Source organism: Falco rusticolus, chromosome Z, assembly GCF_015220075.1.
Source record: "Falco rusticolus isolate bFalRus1 chromosome Z, bFalRus1.pri, whole genome shotgun sequence".
In the NCBI taxonomy this organism is placed as follows: domain Eukaryota; kingdom Metazoa; phylum Chordata; class Aves; order Falconiformes; family Falconidae; genus Falco; species Falco rusticolus.
Genome location: NC_051210.1, coordinates 5286931 through 5305803, shown reverse-complemented (window position 1 = coordinate 5305803; position 18873 = coordinate 5286931). Strand labels below are relative to the sequence as shown.

The following is an 18873-nucleotide window of genomic DNA, read 5'->3' as shown; positions in this document are numbered from 1 at the left end:
ATATTTTTGTTCTCTGAGAAATTAAAACATAAAAGTATGAGATGGAATTGAGCAAAGACATTGACATGATGGGTTAAAATAAATGTGTGTTTTAAAAAAACAGTATAAACTTTACTATCTCAGCTTTGCTGTCTTTGTTGTATCATCTTTTAAGATAGCAGTACCTCAAATGTAAACAAGTAGAAGTAATTTTAAATCTGTGGATGTTAATATTACATCATTTTAGCTTCAACTGGAAACATCTGGAAACTCAGTATGAAATGGCAAAACAGATGTGCAAGACAGAAGTTTGTTATAAAGTCTTACGGCAAAAACATCACACAACACCCAGTAAAAAACAGAGACAGAAGAGGACTGCACAGCAGTATGAGACTCAAAGCTTTCTAACCTGCAGCACAATATTGCTATCTCCATCTTCAGGCTCAGTTCCATTTACTGAGAGTGACTCAGTACTGAACTCAAACACACCATGAGCATCATCAGAAGCCTCAATAGTCACGAGGATGTGGGATGCAATTCCCAAGCTAGCTGTTAAGTGGAAGTTCCAAAAAGGGTTATTTTTTCTAGCATCTTTTCTTCAAAGACATAGGTTACAAAAAATACACAGGAGAGGATGACCGGAGTATCTGTGTTGTTTTGCTTTTGTTTTTTTGAAATGCATGATCGCTATCCACATGGATAAGGAACTGACTTTGACTAATGCAGTCCTCGCAGTCCTTCTATGGAACTATCCAACAAATATATAAATATAACAAATACGAATATTTTAAAGGAGGAACAGAAATTAAATTCAGGTTTAATGAATGAAAATGGAGCAGAACTTAGGATGGTGGGGAGTTATATGGTAAACCACAGTAAACAGATAGACCAGATGAATGCAGGTCCCATTCTAACATAAGCTGGAGTGAAAAACAGAGACACTCTGGTAAATCCTACTACTAAAAATACTGTGTTGGGTGAGATAACTTGCCACTTAGAAAGGGAAAGAACCTGGCACAGAATATGATTTCTGGAAACAAGGAAAAGGGGAAAAGCACTTAAAAAATCCCCAGGGAAGTTCCAAAAATTGACTAAACCACAGACTTACTCTCAGATTCAAACTGAAATCCTTTCCATTTAAAAATAAAATCGAAAATCAGGCTGTCACAGGGAAATAAATTATTCCGTTTGGATAATGGGTGCTCAAGGAACGTTTTCAGGTCTGTAGGGTTTAATCTGAAGTCCTACAACATCAGGGTTTTCCCTCAGTTCTGATGTTTCAAATGTTTTCTGCATCTAGTATTTTTTAAATTTTCTCAGTATTAAATTATCTTTGTTTTCTGTATGTTATGACATAAATACAAACTCAAAGAGAAGAAATGAAAAACAATCAATACATTCCTTTAAAAAAAAAACCTAATAGCTTATTTTTCTTTAAGAGTATATTTGACATGCAGTGAATCAAAGTAAAATAAAGCATGTATCAAAGCACAGAATCATGAAATTTTTTAATTACCTTAAATTTAAAAAGTGTCTTTGCTTTTTTCTCTCCAGGAAATGTGACCACTTTCAAACAGAACTAATTTTGTAAACTGTACTTCTGGAATTACTATATTGTGCTTTGCAACAATGTAACTTTGATGGTATAGAAGCCGCTATTTTCTGTGTTACACTAAACACTGACTGCTATTGAAATTATGCTTAAATTAAAATGGAAAATAATGTTTTGACAGAACTTTATGATATATCTAAATTAATCACCTGTGACTGCAAGTAAAGTAATATTATGACAAGTTGTGTCAGTATACTAATTTAGGAAGGACATTATAGTTAGCAGTAAAAAATAGGATTAATCAAAAATGCTTACCATGTTGATGGACAGTTGCAAGGAAGAAATCCATGTTCCCATCACCACTACCACTGTCATCATATCTAAAGAGCTCAGCAACTTTAAGATGACAGACATACAGATATATACACATATATACATTTATAAATAGAGAGAAAGCAGAAAGTAATTTAAACATTTCTGGACAACACAAAAAGAGAGGGAAGTATTCTAGGAAGGCATCAATTTTGGATATGGAAGTATACAGAATTTCTGATAAAAGCCAGAAAAAATATTGTGTATGCCACCTCTTATTCAATTTATGACATTGGAAATAGCAATGGGAGGTCAGAAGGAAAGAAAACACATGCATCTCTGTTTTCTCTTTTCTTTCTTTCCCTCTTTGTCTCCCCTATTTGTATTTCCCCCTTCTCACTCCTAAATGAGGTCTGCCATGGAGAAATTGGAAATGTGAATTAAAAACAAAAACCAAAACCCCAAAAACCAAAAAACAACCCAGAGGCTAAAATCCCCCAAACTCTCCTATTCCAATATTTTTTCACAAAGTGATAACATGTCAGAAAGCTGGAAAAATCTGCAGAAAGCTTAATTAATGGAGATTTTACCCTAAATTTTGTGCTTGTAATGGTGTTGGAAAGGCCAAAAAGCGGGTTTGTGTTAAGAAGGTATCTGCCTAGCGAATTACTAAAGTTAGCTGTAACATGTTTTTGGGGGGGTTAGGGAGGTGGGGAAGTGAAAAGTTTGCTTAACAAAACAACTATTCAACCAAAAAGTCCACATGAATGAAAGGTCTGAAGTTTTTATCACAAGAATCACTATGATACACCATAGTGCCATGTGTTGCACTACAGATATTCAAGGTAATATGATACAACTTCCCAGAAGGCATCACACTTGCATTTCTGGATTGTTTAAAAAAAATAACATCAGCTAAAAAGTCACTTTATGGCTGCCAACGTTTCTAATTACATTTTCCCCTTCAACCAGCTTTACGATTTCCCTTAAAAATTTGCTCCAATGGAAACAAATGCTGCAAGGGCTGAGTGGTGTTCTGTGGCAGGAGGACCAATGCTTGCCATCCCTTGTGAGACTAAATCTCACATGAGGATTTGCACTGAGTGTTTTTCTTGTTCTTCCACAAACCTACCAGCTACCTCTCCAGCTTGGGTAAACCCCCTAGGCCTCTCAACACACACAGTCCCCTACTTCTCTAATCCAGCTAAGTTATGAGCTAGTATATCACAATTCCTCTGATTTCACTGAAGTGGCAGATAAAAAAAAAAAAACAAAACACTTCGGCTGTTTAGCTTTAAATATTTTATAAATATTGATAATTAAATAAATGAAAATAATATATTTTTTACATCATTTCTATTCTCATTAGCAACCATGAAATTATGTATTGTGAAAAGCAGCAATTGCCTTTAAATGACCTAACGCCAGACAATAATACACTTTCTTTGGAATCTGGTGTTTTCCAGCAATGATTAACAAAATATCTCAAGGACACAACTTTCCTAAGAAAAATTACAGCTGCCTGAGGAATGTGTGGGTGTTTGTCTTTAGAAATAACAAGGAAATAGTACACCTAAGAAAGGTAAGATTTTAATGGATGAGTAGAGATCACGAAAATACAACCAATGGATTGATGAATGTGCCTTACCTCCTCCCTCTGGGTTCAACAGCTCCACTTTAAAAGTTTTTTCTAATTCAGGAATAGAATTGTCAGTGATGTTAACAGTAATGTACTTGTATCTGTCTCCTGGCTGAAATTCCAGCGTGCCCACAACAGCCTGAAATATGAAAGGTCTTTATGTTTTTGTTCAAGTCTAATGTTTTCACCCATATAAAAAAGAAATAGAACCTGATTTTGTTTGCCTTTGTCAAAACATTCACTTTTCTTCACTTAAGCTGTTAAAAAATCTGCCACGCCTTTTCTATGAGAACAAAGCATTTAAATTCACAGAATTATGAGCATCTGCATTCATCTACATTTTTCTGCACGAATATCAGTTAGACAAGCAAACACAGATACGTGCAGGTTATTTTGCTGAACATGTACAAATCCTGACATGTACAAGCATAATCTTAACCTGTACACGCACCTGAATGTTCATATAAAGTCTGGTACACTCAGTAACAATAGCACATATCCCTTCTTGCTGCAATGCCAATTCTCTTAAGAAAAAAAATTCAAAACCAGAGTTTTTTCCTAGGAAATACAACAGGCTGTACAGAAAGGACGTAAAACTCACAGATATTTATTTTTAAAGTGAGTATTTGTCTGGGTTTCAGCTGCAACAGAGTTAATCTTCCTAGTAGTTAGCACAGTGCTGTGTTTTGGATCTAGTATGACAATAAAGGTGATAAAACACCGATGTTCTTAGTTGTAACTAGGTAATGTTTATAATAAGTCAGGGACTTTTCAGTTTCTCATGCCCTGACAGCAAGAGGGCTGGAAGGGCACAAGAAGTTGGGGAGGGACACAGCCAGGACAGCCAACCCAAGCTGGCCAAAGGGATATCCCATACTATAGAACATCCTGCTCAGCATATAAACTGGCAGCAGTTGGCTGGCGGTGGCAAGATCACTGCTGGGGAGGTAGCTGGGCATTGCTCAGTGGGTGGTGAGCAACTGTATTGCGCATAATTTGGGGGTTTGGGGTTTTTTTTTGGTTTATTTTTCCTTGACTTTTTTTTCTCCTTTTTTCCTTATCTTCCTTTCCATTTCAATCAGTAGTAGTAGTAGTAGTAGTAGTAGTATATTTTACTTTATTTTGGGTATTAAACTGTTCTTGTCTCAACCCATGCGGTTTACCTTTTTTTTTTCCCCGGTTCTCCCCATCCCACCAGGGGAGTTGGGGAGTGAGTGAGCAGCTGCATGGTACTTAGTTGCTGGCTGGGGTTAAACCACACCAGTATTACACATTGATTTATTACATTATCATATAAAACAAACTGTATCTGTAAAAAGAATCATAGCTGGGCTAAAATACTCAAACTGAAGGCTATCTCCAGGACAAATAGCTAAATTCTAAAATATGTATGCATCTTGGCAATGGTCATACCTGATAATCTTTAGGACTGAAAGCTGTAAGCGGCACTGTTCTGTACTCCACCAGAACTGTTCCAAGAAGGCCTTGTGCACGAACTACCAGTAATCTGATGTGTCCAGCTTCTTCTTTAATAGTAATATGGGGCACAGCAGAGGCTGGCAGAATCATTTCATCACCTGGCTGAGGGGGTGGCCCCACTGAGAATTGTAGCAGACCTGGCAGACAAGAGGTACTATTTACATTGCTTCTCACACCAAATTTAAATCAAGATAATACACTGAAACCAAATTATATATAATACTTATATTTAACATTTCTGAAATTAAACCCCAATTATTGATATGCCCTTAGGGCTCAATTGTGCTGTTTCCAGGGATATGCTAAGTACCTTCCCTTCTCTCACTGATATCCGTATCAGTCTTGATACAGCCACATCACAGTACTGAATTCAGCTCTTCCCAAAAGAGCCTCATTGTGTCATAGTATTGGGTACTCTCTGCACTGGGAATTCTCATCTGAGAAAAACTTACACAGGGTTTACTGCATGCAACCTTTATGTACTCTCAGAAGGGAATCATCGCCTGTTTGATGCCTTTTCATAACATTCTCTAGAATCAGTAACTAGCTTTCAATCTTGTATAAAAATTATTAACTAATTTCAAGTTAGATAAAGTGGAATACTTGGCATTGCTTCCTCAACTATCTAGCCTAAGCAAAGCTTTTATCTGTTGAGCTAGAACTATATAATTATCTGCAACAAGACTGTGTCATCTCCATCATTGTTACCATATGGGTGGTCACTGGCTTTGATGCTGATATCAGTAGTTTCCTTTTCTGGATCTATACTTGCTCCACTGGTAGGAGTTGAACCTACTTTTCCATCTCCAGACACTGCAGAGACTAATGTCACACGGAAATATTCATTTAGCTCCGGAATGTCATCATCAATAACATGCAAATTTAAGACCTAGAGAAGGACCAAATCATGGAAAAATCAAACCGTGTCACATACGTCATTTATGAGCTTAACAACTCTGCTTAACTCATCAAACTCTTTGCTTAGTCAGCCAGCTGTACCTGCTGTGTAGTTCTGAAAGTAATGTAGACGACATTTTTGCTTTCCATGTAATTTAACCTAACTTCTAGGATAATATTTTATGTTTAGAATTTGAAATCCAGAAACAACTTTACCAAGCTGGCAGAGAAGAAAGGCTTATTTTCCTAAGTGCTTCAGATTACATAAACACATAACCAAGCAAGCAATTATTTATCTACCTTGCCATAAGCACAGTTTAAATTGCATATATTGGAAATGAGGTATCTGATAGATTTCAAAATCCTAAAGAAATTGTGCTTCTGAAGAGATAATTACAGTGGTTAATCCAATTTAAAGAGCAAGTAAAACAAGTTTTTTATGTCACCTGACGCTTGAGATTGCAGATCATGCTATTGATTAACATAACCTCCTCTGCACAGGCTACATATTCACCTCGGGCGATTCCAACTTTCTATATATTCTGCTATGATTAGACAAACATACAGATGAAAAGGTTTAAGTAGCTGACCGTAATTAGAGGCATGGAACTGAGTAGCTTACAAACATCAATGGGAAGTCTCTTAGGATATCTCACCTGATGAGCACCTGCTCACAATCTGTTTCTTAGGGCTATGCCCATTAATTCTACCATATGCAGACAATAAACTGGACGACATAGCAGTGGAGTAAGAGGGTACAACAGCCCTCTCCTGCCACTAGATAGAATAAGGCAGGCCTCATCCATGCTGCCAGACTCAAACAGCTTTGAAAAATTTTCTTTATATGACCTTATGCAATGCAGTAGTATGATTCAATGGAAAATTAAAGCTGAATGAACAGTGACAAGAACAAACTATTTTCAGATCCCACAAGCTTTTGCCAGGCTCTCATCATTTACATTGTTTAACTGGGACCAAAGGTCTCGTGGAGCCACTGGGATCTTTTCAGATGTTGTCAGTTGGTTTCAGTCATCCGTACTGACTTCAGCAGAGTGACAGAAGTGAAACCAAAGGCAGCATTTTCTACTACTATCCACCCTTCCTATTTCACGAACACTAATAGAAAGCACACATCAACTTTCTACAGTATTGTGGTCCCACACCTCTTCAAACAAATGTGGAATTCCTGTGCTGTGGGACAGGATTGAATTCACAGATTAAGCAAAAGGGACAGAACGTGACCAACAGCCATTGCAAGACACTTGATTACAACAGTGAAATGTACCGCTGTCTATTTAATCGATGAGGAGATAAATCTAAGTTCTAAAAGTCATACCAAAACCTGATCATTTTCCAATTTCAAAAGTAGCTGGATCCATTATTTCAGCCCACGACTATCTACACTGCAAGTATACATACAGATATACATAAATTTAATATATACATATATGTAAACATATCTCATCTATTATGTGCATTCAAACACACATGCATCCATGGTGACCACTGAACTGTGATACACACAGACCTGTAAGCATCTATCATTATCGCTTGTTAGTTGTCAGGGATGCAAAACTCCCTGCGAAATACAACAAAAGCCATGTGAAGTAAGCACTCTCTAGTATGAAAACCAGTCAAGCATCCTCAGAAGGTGTTTTCCAGCAGGTTTGCAAAGGGCAGGATGAATAGTTAATAGGAAGGCAGGGTTTACCTCTGATCTCTGCCAAGGAAGGAATGTGATAGTGCCACTGCTGTTAGAAAAATCGGTAACAGGGTAACTAATGCCAGTGGAATCAACCTGTGAGATAATGTAATTTATATACACATAGTCCAGGGCTCCCCTTGTACGCTCCACAACACACGATACAGTGGAACCCTCATCAGCAATCTGGAAGAAAGCAAGAAATTGAAATATTTGTTACTGTAAATCAAAGCAATAAATGCAAAACATGGAATTCCCTAATGCCAGTGAAATGTCCAGGTAAAAAACTGCTGTCACATTACTTCTGGCACTTACAGAGTGGTAGAAAAGCTGAACTTGATGGCAGTCAGAACAGTATTAGTGGAATTTGCAACAGCTTCTAGTATCTCCCTGAGGACTATAGAGGTAAGTCAATAACTATACCCCGTGGTTTGTTTTGGACACAATCTCTCACCCCAAACTACATGTCAAAGACAGAATCAATATGCTTGAAATGTACGTGTCAAAAGCAAATGAAACTATTGTTTTATACTATTGTCAATTATTTCAATTTTCATTAGCAATAATTTAAAGAAACATTTGGATTCCCCCTTTTCCCAACTAGAAACACTATGGGGAAAAAACAGATATGTTAAAATTAAACTATATGATCATCATTCAGGAAAAACTAAAAAAATTTTTCTGTGCTACAGTCCTCTTCACCATTCTGTCTTCACAGAGAACATGACTTCAGCAGCAACAATTTCACGTATTTGTAACAAAGCTGGTATAGATACTACCTATATATTTTAGAAATTTATAACCATAGAACTAAAATAGAAAATTATTTTATCTGAAAATTGCCAGAAAGGCTAAAGCTACCCTAAGCATCAGAGAAATTTCAGAGCTGCTGTATAACACAGTGCAGATACTGCATGTGCCTTCAGCTGCCCAGTAGACAGATATGCACATAAAGCAATTAAACTATAGATAAAACAATGCTGTGTATCTGCATCATCACTGAGCGCTTTAATACTTCCCTGGTGAAATGGACGTAAGATAAGTGCAAAATAATTAACATGCCATATAAATTTTTAATTTTGCTTCATGGTTGGTTGATGATCTGTGGCACCACAGTATTATCAGTGGCATTTGAAACTGAAGGAATCTATTATCACAGCATATGGTAGGCACATAAAAAGGAAACTGAACCAAATTGAAACCCAGTATTATTCAGGCAAGACTGCTACTTTCAAACACAACATAACCACCTCAGTTAGAAAAAAAGGTAATTAAAAGGTCATAAGAGTTCCCAAACTGGAAAGGATTCTGAAATTTATTTTCCAAAATAATCCAATAGCAATAGAAACATGTACCAATCATGTCTTTCTCCCTTATAATTAATTGAAGAAGTAAAAAGGAATTATGTTTATTTCAATCATCCCCCCCAAAAAATAGCAAGTTTATATATTGCACAAAGAGTGGCTACCACCAAAGAACAATTTGAAGTTTAAAAAAACCGCAACTCACAGCCAGTATCAACCAAATTCACACCAAATATAAGCAATTTATACCTTATAACTTATAACAGCAGATTATTGTGGAAAAATACATCACACCTTGTCATTGCATGACCTGTAGTAAAATTCTTCCAAACACATCATTGTAACACAGAAAAACAAAATAAAAATCTTTCTTTTTTAAAGGAAAAAGGAAAAAATAGTACTTTCTCTAAAAAATAAAATTAAATCTTACAATCTAATTGATAACCCAGTCTCAGATCTGACAGAAATAAAGGAAAAAACATCTAGAAAAATGTAAGCCTTAGTCTTCAGTTTATGCAATAAAATCAATTTTCTTAACAAATTAATTGGGGGGGGTGGGGATTTTTAAAAATGATATTGCAAATACCAGTGAGACTGAGGCTGCATTAACAGAGCTTACACTTTTCCAAATTCTAGAACTTCGCTTAACTAAAAAAATTAGCAATGTGAAATCAAGGCCCTGTGCAGGTCAATTGATCCTGCCATTGATTTTCCTATGTCCAAAACTTCACCTGTAATTTGCCCTACGAACACCTTACCTCAGGAATACATGCTCCAGTGAAGCCAAATAAACCATTAGCATTATCACTTTTCTGTATTCTTAATCTCGCCGTGGTATTTTCTTGTGAAATCCGAGCTCCACCACGCACAGAAATGAGCTTTAGGATGAATAATTCCTCTCCTTCTTCCTCTTTGTCGTCCTTTGCAGACACAATAAATGATTTATTGGTCTCTCCTTGCCGATACTCCAAATACCCAGAAACAGGGTGGACATCACTCTTCGCAGGAGTTGCATGGAGTTCATAGATCTCTGCTCGTGTCAATTTACGCTCATAAAGTCTTACATCCTGCATGAGCCCTGTGTACCTACAGCTGCCATTGATTCCTGCTCCAATTCTCACTATTCCTGGACCTGAGAAGGAAATTATAATTTTCCTCACATTATTGTATTTCTACAAAGTAATAAAACTGCAGCTGAATACCTGTAATTGTTAAAAATCAACGGTAAACTGTTTATTATCCCTGTATTAGGAATCATATCAATCTTGAAATGCAAAATCAGCAGGTTCCTCGAGCCTCATCACAGTGTTACAGGTAGATCATCACAGGTTGAACGATTCCATCCTAGACTGTTCATGTTTCTCATCCTACTAGTTCTACCAGCACATCGTCACCATTCCTTATTTTAATGAGGTTTGGTAATGTCTCTCATGTTTCCATCAGAGATTTGCAGAGAGCAACTGCAACCCCTCTCACCTTTTGTTTTGCTAAACAGACCCCATTTTGTCTCTCTCTGCTAGGACAATAGATCCATTCTGATGATACTCATCATCACAGCATTAGCCCTTCTGGACATGCTTTTCCGCTAATGCACTGGGAATGTGCGCTTCAGAAATGTACACCAAAATCCGCATGCTTTTTACAACAACATTAATATTTCTCTGTCTCCAAGCAATTATCCTAACTCAGCAAATCATGGGGTAACAGCTGCCATTGTTGTGCTAAAACATACAGCTATCTCTTCTTTCTAGCTGTTTTCTGGTTTTGGAAGAAGCCACGCTCTTGAATGTACTGGCATACGTATGACACTGACTATCAGTTCTGAGATGAGGAACCACAGCAGCTGATAATGGTCCCAGGACACAAGGCGGAGGACGGTGAGAAAAACTGGGCCACTATGCTCACCACTGTGTAGTATCCAATATTAAATGGAGAGAGATTAAATCCTTACCTAATACTTGTAGTATCTCCAGATGGAGCATATGCCATCTCCGCTACTATATAAAATTTACAGTGACTCAGATATAACCTTCTAGCAATCAAAGCATTACTGAATTTCACACGTCTTTCTTTTAGAAACCAAGGTAAAAAAATTCTTTCTAAGCTACAGTACTGAAAATCTGATGGAAATTATTAGTTGCAGAGGCACTACTTTGTTAGAGAGGGAAAACTTATTTCTCAGACTCCAACCACCGGAAACGTAAAGGCAGAAGTAAAATACAATACTATACAATTAATGAATCTATTCTCGCTATGTTTGTGTACATATATGTATGTGGATGCATATGCATTTAATGCCACTGTATGTTTTGTTAATTCTCCATCTTTGGTTATAGAAAAGGAAATTGTATTCAAGAATTTTATAACCATTTACTATTTATCCCCACCAAAGAAAACATGTGAAACTGAAGTCAAGAGGAAGAAAGGGAAAAGGAAGGAGGTGATCTCCAAGGAAAAAAATGCACATGGAAGAGTAGGAAACTGCAAAAGAAAGAGTAAATATAAATGTATCTCGACCACACAATATCCTTTAAAAAAGGAATTGTTCTGATACTTTGCTCACTGCTGTGGTAGTTCAGAACGAATGTCCGTAATGGTTACCTATGGCTACAATCACATCTGGGACTAACCAGTCAGATAAACTGAAACAGACATGCTAATGTTTTTTTGAACATTATTACACCAAGCACAGTTGGGGCATAAATTAGGCATAATTTTCATAATACCATGTAAATACATACTTAGAGTAAATCTAAACCTTCAAAAATTGTATTGCTTACAAGATACTGGCTTAGTTGTAATAGAACGCACAACTAGAAACAAAACCATTGCATTTCAGAAGCTGAAATGAAGAAAGTTCCTTCTCAGCTACAGTGCAGTCAATCTTACAGAAATTACTAATTGCAAAATTATATAACTATGTGTACATGGTGAGCATGCGTATATAAATGTAATTATAAATTATTTGTTTTCAAATTATTGCAATCCAAGCTCTGTTACAGCTCTGAATTGTTTCGAACTTCCCCAGCTCTAATCTCCATATGCTTTTTGAAAATCCTCAGCATTTTCTATCAATTCTTTCCAATTAACTCATCAGATATAATCATTTTACCATCTTGCATACCACTGTGTAGGAGCTAGACTCTTCTATGCATTGCAGAACTTTACATATGGAGAAAAATAATTGACTATTGCCTCACCATCAGCAATTGCTTCTCCTTTAAGGCTCTTCATTCCTCCAAGAACTGCAATTCCATCCATGTAAAATTCAATTATACTTTCATCCAGAGTAATCAGAAGGTGAAGCCAAGTATTTTCATCCAGGTATTTCAGAACTGTTGCTTTAGCTATATATGTTGTATTGGATCCTAATGCTGTATAATGAAGCACTGCAGAAACATGAGAATAATTTCTCTGGATTTTCACACCATAATATAAGGTCCCATTATCATCATCCTTTTCAACTATATAGCCATCAGTACTGACATTAGGAATTAACCACGCTGAAAATGTAAAATTGGTTACTGCAGTATTTCCACTGTATGGGTGTTCTGGACCAATAATCCCAAATGCATCTTCTTTTCCACTGAAATACAAAGCATCTGTCCCACTGTGACGGCGCCTCATGTGGGGCTGAGATTGTACAGAACTTGGAAATGATCCCAGCAACAAAAAGTCTACCATTGATGGTAGTCCAGCTTCGAACGTACTAGATAGTATTTCCCAACCTAAACGGACAACACCAAAGGTGCCTTGTTGTCTCCAGATGGTAAAGTCTGTAATATAGGAAAGATCATCTTCAGAAAGAACATCTTCCACTATCTCTCTGTCCTGGCTCTCTGGGTCTATAACAAAGACTCCAAAAGGGTCATCATTGAATGGGATCATCACAGTTACAGCAAGGCTTGTTTCAGACAACTGACCACCAGGACCAGGAGACCCACCTATATAATGGAAGTTAGAGCAAAAGTTTATAGTCGGTTTCAAACACAGTCTGAAAAAAGCTACTAAGTACTTACAGCTTTTTTAATAAAATGTGTTTCTAAAAAGGCTTAAATCTTCTTTAAAGAGCCTCTGAACTCTTAGAAAATGCTCTGATTTAATAACATAATTTAACTGTATTGTTTTTAAAACACTAGTGACAATTTTCATAGAAAACAAAGCAGTATGTTACTTTTGAACTGCAAAACACACATTCATCTTTCAGCTAAAACAAGATTAGCTTGACCTTTCTGAATTAGTAAATGAGATAGGTTACCTTTGATTCATTTGACAAACATGGGGCCAAATTCAGTTCTCGTATTACTCCAAGATTTACACTAATATGGAATGACAAAATTTGGCACAATTGCCTCTGAAACAGAAGCAGAGATACCTTGCAAAATCAGTAACCAGCTGTGCATTAAAACTGCTGACAAGTCCTGCCATTAGTCATCTATTTCTGCACAGTAACAGTCCAGGATACAAAGATCATGATAAGAACGCAGAGCCTCCATGTTCAAAGTGTGCAGTGATCTACCTATTATAAATAGGAAATCTTCTGTACATGCATATGGATTTCACTTATAGGAAAGGTCACTGCATGTTTTCTGTTGTATTGGGCACAGAGGACCATAAATAGTACTGAGGTGAAATGAGTCCAGAAGATTTGGAGCTCTGCTCAGTAGCAGACTTGTAGCAGTTGTAATTTAAGTCATATGAAGTGATAACTGTAAGTATTTTACCTCCTCTAGAAAAAAGCAAACAAACCAACCAACCTCCATTATGGTAGACAACATGCACAGCCCTTAATAGCTTTATTTTGTCTTCAACTACACGAAGATCTACATCTCTGAAATCACCAAGAGGCATCCTTTCTAAAGGTCAGATCACCCAAATGTGTACAACAGCAATTCAGGAACTGAATATGAACTGCATTCATATACCTAAATTAACATTAAATGAAAAATAAAACCTAAAACCTTACCAGAAATGTATAGGATATCAAGACACGATTCAAGGCAAAGCTTTTTCCAGGGTTGGTTTCTTTTTGATTGATTAAACATAATTCTTTTCTACCAGATATGAAGGGAATGGTGATATGGAAGACAATACCTGAAGCATTCACCAACTTCAGAATGTAAAATTCATTGAATTCAGGAATTCTATCCGAAATCGCATGGAGTGTTATTGGCTTTGATCCTTCACCATCTGTGAACCACACAGTCCCGTAAGTTTCATAGAACTCTTCTCCTGGCCTCAGCGCAGAGTCATTATCAAACAGCTGCCAGGTCAATGAGACATTGCCAAATTGTCCTCTATGTCTCAAAACCCTGTTCAGTGATACAGAAACAGTCAATGTCCTGGCAGGTATGCATCAGCATTCATTAGCAAGGGAAAACACAGTTACACTTACCTTCCTTACTGTGAAAAATAATATACAATGTTGTAAATAACCATGAACAATAAATGCACCATGAACAATAATACAACCCCCTTTGAAGGCTTGTGATTTCACAGTATAACTCTGCTCCCAGGTATACCACAGGTACCTTAGGAAAAAAGTTACCAATGAAGGTCCATGCAAAATAGTGCCGTTAAGCTAAACATCAGTTTGTCTTGCACTTCTATTATGTAAAAAATATATTCATAAATATGAACATATAATAGTTCAGCAAGTTCTTATTAAAAATGTATATACCTGGCCACCCTTAGACAAGAAAGAGAATCATTACATTTAACCACAAATGTTTCTCCTTTTAACTATTAAGCTTCCTTAAACGCTTTCCTGCACTGGTATTAAATTTAGGTTATGTTTTGTGTCCTTTAGAAATCTGTCATTATTTCAGATTAAGAATGTAGTAAATAAAAACAAGATTACATTTTTTGTATAGCTATCTGGTAACATAAGTTCATCAATTTTCAAAAAGCATTATAAATATGAACTGAAGCATACAGCGCCTTTATCAACAAAGTGTGCTTTACATACAAAAGGCATGCTTCTGTTTGCACGGTAAAATAAAATGCTGTACAAAGGGATTACAATAGGCTGAAAAATTCATTCAGCAAAACTAGTCTAGGCACACCAACATCATTATGTTGTTTCTGCTTCCAAAGGTTTCTTCTTTTTGCCATTAACCAGGGCACGCTACCCCAGCTGTGTAGCACTGTTGCAGTAACTCCAGTTACTTCCTCTAAAGCTCAGTACCCTCATAGCTGTTCTCAGTGTTTAGTTCATATGCTACCCTGACCCTTTTGTTACGTACAACATGGTAGCCAAAGCCCTGAGGATACAGAAGAGTCAGCTCCCTAGTAATTAGATTTCATAAGTGAGGACTGAGCAAGGTCCTTAAATGTGGGTGATCTTGGTATTACACAATTCCATAAAGCACCTGTATATAAACATGTTTAATTCATCCAAATCACCATTCTTCACACCATAAATTCAAATGTATCCTGCAAATAAAATTAAAAAGGCCCAATAAAACCTCAAAAAGTAGCATACCAGAAGCAAACACACAATATTTTTAGTATCTGCTTTTCTCAAGAATTTTCATTTTTTAGCTGTGTAACACAAGCATAAAGACCTAATTCACAGTCATAGGCACCTGCTTCAAGGCCTTAAAAGAAACCAAAAAAAAATCCAATAAAAAGACATAAAAGATAATTAAACAAATGTGAAAAGATCCTCTTCCCCAACTGTTTACACTAGGACATTTATTGTGACCTAACTTCTCTTTATAACCTGTCTAGAGGTTTCTTAATGAAAAACCAGTATTTTTGCCAAATTATAATCCCATCCTGATGTTATAGAACATAACAAGACAAATTCATTTCCTAACCCTTCCCATTCCTGAATATATCCCAGTGGATGGATGGAAAACATTTTCAGCAACCAGACTAGGGAAGAGTATTTTCAGTCTAGAAGACAGTCACATCTGGACTTTGAGTATAGACTTCCACCTGTAATTAACAGATAGAAGAAAAACAACTAACAGAAATACAGTAATATAGGTTGGTTGTAGGGGAAGGCTTCAAAGTAGGGTACAAAAAGAAATTAACAACCACACAGCCGTATTTAGCTGTATTTTGAAAAGTGTTTTTACTTCTCTGTTACTCTAAGTTATATTCTGCTCAATCATCTAGATTCTTCTGTCTACTGAGAAATAACAAAACATCAATGTATAGTCTTATTTATTTAATTTTAACACGAATTTCTGTATAAATTTTAATATGCACAGTCTACTTGATAATATAAGAGTTGATGTCTTCAATATGTTTACAATTAATTCCAAATTTGGCAAAGCTGTTTTTCTTTAATACATTTTTATCAATGCAAATTTGTATGGAATTAGATCAAAGCACATACATGAGTACAAAAGAAGTGCAAAAGTATTATTTAAAAGTTACCTACAGAAAATTGTTACTTTTGCCTTCTTCCACTGCCTTCTGTAAAGGTTCCAAGGAGAAAATTCCATTAGGATCATCATTTGCTTCAATAATAACTGTAGCCACTCCAGCCTTGAAGACAACAGTATCCCCTAAAAGAGAGGATGATTCATTTTTTCAAAACAGGAATCAGAAATGGTGGTAACTCTAAAACTGAAAATGTTTCCTTCTCACACCTTTTATCCAAAGTAATGAATTACATAAAAATCAGTGAAAACCAGTATTTGACATAATCGGTAACAAGCAAATCAAAGCAAAAATTCTTAAGTAGCATCTCATGCAAAGAGCAAGACCTAAGATTTTCAGGAAGAAATATATGTGACATGACCAGAGAAGATGTGATTGTGATCAGAAAGGATTGTATGATCATGTTTGATTGATTGGTAAAGTCAAAAGAAAAATATATATATTCTGAGATCCCGGCTCTCCTTTAGCTCTAGAATAGAAATACTGCACTTTAACTAAACAGAAACTAAGAATTAGAGTTTATTCATACCCATATCACAGCCTATCTGAAAGGAAAAAATCTAAGATACCTGTGAAGTCAAAGTGGAAGCTAGCAGGATTTCTGTATGTATGTTAGCACTGTAGGGACATACTAACACCCTTCTTATGTTCGCAGATGTACATTACGTATCCACCTCCATCCCATTTTTCACCCTTTTTAAGAGCATTAGACTAGCTTTTGTTCCAAAAGTAAACAATGTTTTTATCACTTTTTCATAGATCTCTAGCTGTATTTTCCCTGAGTTAAAACAGTCCAACATAATTTTCAAAAGTGAGGTAACAATCAAGGCCAGTATATGCAACAGTTCATGGAATTAAAATAAGTATCTTTGTATTCAGACATGTGTATAGAAATATTCTGTATTCTTAGTGATTCTAGAAAGGTTGCACAATAAGATGATCCTCCTTTTAGAGGCAAAGAAAGTCTGCAGCTAGCCATTCTTGTAGCACTAGTGTGCCAGGAGGAAAACCATCCTATAACAGAGTGATAAGAGCAAATACCAGTAGCTCCTCAAGAGAGTAGGAAGAGATCACTGAAAATTTAAGAATGGAAAAGAATGTCTTTGTCCAAACATCTCCATATGGTTGATGTCTGTAAGAGACTTGGGTACCAGAGTGAATGCTAGCTGAGACCTCAGGAAACACGTAAGCTACCTTATACTCAATCAATTGCTAAAAAATGCCCTATAATTCTCTGACTGCCTGTTACCAATGTCAAGGGCAGATGCAGTTCAAGATCAAGGAAGTCTTGTGAGCAATTCATAGACCAGCCACATGGTGCCCACTTTCATGTGACCTGAAGTACTCTCTTAGTCTCACTGACTGTGAAGACTAGTTCATTAAAGACTGTAATGAGCTAAGACACTTAGTATGCATGTCTAAATGAAGAAATCTAATTTTTTGTTTCCTCATCTTGAATAGAATCCCTGGTAGGTATTTTTTTTTAAAAAAAGGCGATGCTATTTCTAAGATAATAAACCCATTTTTTACTAGTGGTACATTGGGTCCTTTTTAAGACACTCTATTTCTGTAGATTAAACCTTGTAAAACTATAATGTCAGACTGAAAAAAAAAAGTATGCATATGTTGCAGTCCTACAAAAATGAAAACATACCAATTTACATGGTTGCCCTCTAAAATGAGGCAGTTCTCTGTTTTTACAAAAAACAGGCAGCTGTGTATGGCACTGGAGCACGGCAAAAAATCTAAAAGAATCCCTCTTTCCCTAAAAATGTTGCAGTACTAACATTCTTTAGCTTTGTGTTTCTGTAGTCAGTCAAAACCCCCTCTAATCTCAATCATTTCCATTTGAAAAGAGACTTTCACTCCAGTTGTTTTGGTTGTTTTTGCAGGAAAGGTTTCAGCTATATCATTTGATTTGTGTTTCCAATTAAACAATTCAAAACGAAAATCCACATACACTGTATACAGTAATTTTATAGAAATGTTGAAGCAAACCTTATTCATACTTGGCATTTATAGATTGCTTTATGATAAGACCAAGGTGGTAAAAAATTGCAGAAAAAAATAAGAAAAGAGTTATTAAACATCCATAAAATCATTACTTTTACCTGTAGAGTTCAAAAGGAAGATATAAAATGTTTCATCTGTTTCGGGGGTATCATCATCATTAATATACACAGATAAGTTCTGTTCTCTTTCTCCAACATCAAACAAAATGAAACTGCTCTTTCCACTGGGAACAAAGTCTCCCTCTTCAGCTGTTGCATCTCCATTAACAGTAATATACTGGACAGCAACAGCAACATCAGCCGATCCATTCCTCAGGACTGTAAAATTTGCAACACTTCCTTCTTTAACGCTCACTGACAGAGGTTCTGTAAATACACAAGCAACAAATCTACCTGAGTTCAAGCCTGAGCTCCTCACATGTGGACTATTTTCTTAACCCTACCCAAGAGGATCCTTCTCCTCAGTGAGGTAGAAGGTGTACGTGGTAAAGGCATGGAAATACTTCTGTGTACAAAAGAATATTGTTGTACTTAGCCATCTAACCAATCTCAACAAGCATGAACAAAGAGAATAATGAAATAAAATAAGAGAAGGTTCTGAA

The 18873-nt window shown here is 36.2% G+C and overlaps 1 protein-coding gene across 1 annotated transcript in view; it reads right to left on the bottom strand.

Moving 5' to 3' along the window:
• Window positions 1-18873, bottom strand: part of ADGRV1 (adhesion G protein-coupled receptor V1) — a 290872-nt gene that overhangs the window by 229625 nt on the left and 42374 nt on the right. The window contains 11 exon segments of the mRNA XM_037372734.1: window positions 389-528; window positions 1847-1927; window positions 3492-3621; window positions 4896-5098; window positions 5670-5850; window positions 7570-7746; window positions 9623-9996; window positions 12065-12808; window positions 13959-14176; window positions 16258-16384; window positions 18371-18637. Coding sequence (XP_037228631.1) covers window positions 389-528; window positions 1847-1927; window positions 3492-3621; window positions 4896-5098; window positions 5670-5850; window positions 7570-7746; window positions 9623-9996; window positions 12065-12808; window positions 13959-14176; window positions 16258-16384; window positions 18371-18637 — 2642 coding nt within the window.